The sequence below is a fragment of the Procambarus clarkii genome, chromosome 55, assembly GCF_040958095.1.
Source record: "Procambarus clarkii isolate CNS0578487 chromosome 55, FALCON_Pclarkii_2.0, whole genome shotgun sequence".
Taxonomy (NCBI): Eukaryota; Metazoa; Arthropoda; class Malacostraca; order Decapoda; family Cambaridae; genus Procambarus; species Procambarus clarkii.
In genome coordinates, this window is record NC_091204.1 from 14990124 (window position 1) to 14992383 (window position 2260).

Sequence of the window (2260 nt, forward strand, 5' to 3'; positions counted from 1 at the left end):
AGTGATTCGGAATGATTCACAGTGATTCAGGATGATTCACAGTTATTCAGGATGATTGACAGTGATTCAGGATGATTCACAGTGATTCGGGATGATTTGGAGGGGTGAATTCTGCACAAATCATATAGACTGGAAGACCTTAATAGTGATTTACAGCCATTTATGACGGATTAGGCAGTTCAGGAAAATCCACTACGATTCGTGGCGATTGACCGCCAATCTTCACATATATATAGCTCCAGCTCTATAAATGATTCACGGTGATTTGGAGGCGATTGATGGGCAAATGTCCAGCGTGCTGGACAATATATATTTAGAGATTGATGGAGGGGATTTTAGGAGCCTTTTTGAAGGGCTCACCACCAACAGGTCATAATTTATATAAATAATATACATTGTGCTCTGGGTCCCCGTCATATAGGATATATATACACACTCCCCCCCCCCCCCATCATCTTCCCCTCCCCTCCCTCCCCCTCACCTACCCATCATTCCTCCCCACCCCTTTCTTCTTACCCATTCTCCCCCTCCCTAAGGGAATTAATATACACTTCAGATACGGAATAAATTGAGTGATGGAGCTGTCTTAACTTTATATCGTGAAGGGATCTGTTGCTCCGGGTTTGACAGGCATAACCAACAAGGAAGGGGAAGGAGAGGGGGATAGTAGTGAAGGGAAAGGGGGGTGGGGGACTCGGAAAAGGGGAAATAAGAGATAAGGGGAAAGAGAAGAAGGTGAGAAGGAAAAACGAATAGTTAAATAAGGTCAGGATGAAAGACACTATGACTATATAGCACTTGGAAGGGCTACGAGGATGAGGATTTGGGATGGAACAGGGTGGAAGGGAGGGGAATGGAACGGTACCCAATCTCTTGGACGGTCGGGGATTGAACGCCGACTTGGAAGTAGCCAGACCGTCGCTCTATCGACTAGTCTAGGTGGTCGGGCGAACAGGGAATAGAAGAAGATGGAAGGGAAGAAAGAGGAGGGAAGTGAAGGAGAGGGAGAGACAGGAAGGGAAGGAATGGAAGAGGATGAACGTACCTGAAGTGCTTGACTGTTCAACTGAACGTCTGGTGTTTAAAATGAACTGCCTTGTAAAGGATATTTCTGCGCTGGCGGTGAACAGTGAACCCCTAACGGTGAACAGTGAACCTCTAACGGTGAACAGTGAACCTCTAATAGTGAACAGTGAACCTCTAATAGTGAACAGTGAACCCCTAATAGTGAACAGTGAACCTCTAACGGTGAACAGTGAACCTCAAATAGTGAACAGTGAACCCCTAATAGTGAACAGTGAACCTCTAATAGTGAACAGTGAACCCCTAACGGTGAACAGTGAACCCCTAACGGTGAACAGTGAACCCCTAACGGTGAACAGTGAACTTCTAATAGTGAACAGTGAACCCCTAACGGTGAACAGTGAACCTCTAACGGTGAACAGTGAACCTCTAATAGTGAACAGTGAACCCCTAATAGTGAACAGTGAACCCCTAATAGTGAACAGTGAACCTCTAACGGTGAACAGTGAACCTCTAACGGTGAACAGTGAACCTCTATTAACCAGAAGGGCAGTTCACCAGGAGGTCCCCCCCCCATCCCATAATCAATGAGACCTGGATAGCAACTATATCACCTGTTATCCTACAGAAATATCGAGTAATTAAGGTAAGATATTCTAACTAACATAAAGGCAGCCGCCCAACATCTTAAGGAGCTATTCAGAGTGCTTTACACCTTAAGAACAGTCCAAGAATACGAGCTCCCTCCTCCCCTCCCCTCCCCCCCCCTCCCCTTCCCCCTCAATCCCAGGCCCTAAAGTGTGTACTTCAAGAACCTCAAAAGAACACTTAATTACAGAAATCATAACAAGGAATACCTAAGGGAATGAAACCCAAGGAATGAATTAGAGGAGACATGATATAGACATGGAAAATTTACAATAGCTGAATACATTACAATTTGTAATAGCTGAATATTCGAATGAAACAGAGGACAAGGGAAAAATATTCGTGCAAACGCAATTGTTAAAATACGAACATAACAGAACGTAATGAGATCAGGAGTTTAGGTAGAGCAAGCAGCAGCTGTGAAGTCGGGGTCAAGGAGCTGGAGACCGATCCTGCACGCACAGGGGGTCAAGGAGCTGGAGACCGATCCTGCACGCACAGGTCTGAGTATAAACGAACTCACACGCATACACACGCACAAGGGGACACGCGTGGAAGCTGAGTACCCAAATGAGCCACAGAGACATTA

General features: G+C 45.7%; 1 protein-coding gene across 1 annotated transcript; it reads left to right on the forward strand.

The window, feature by feature from the left end:
- The first annotated feature begins 1035 nt into the window (after positions 1-1035).
- Positions 1036-1614, forward strand: LOC138352953 (zonadhesin-like). Its single transcript, XM_069305610.1, has one exon. The coding sequence runs from the start codon at positions 1036-1038 to the stop codon at positions 1612-1614; it is 579 nt and encodes a 192-aa protein (XP_069161711.1).
- The last annotated feature ends 646 nt before the right edge of the window (positions 1615-2260 follow it).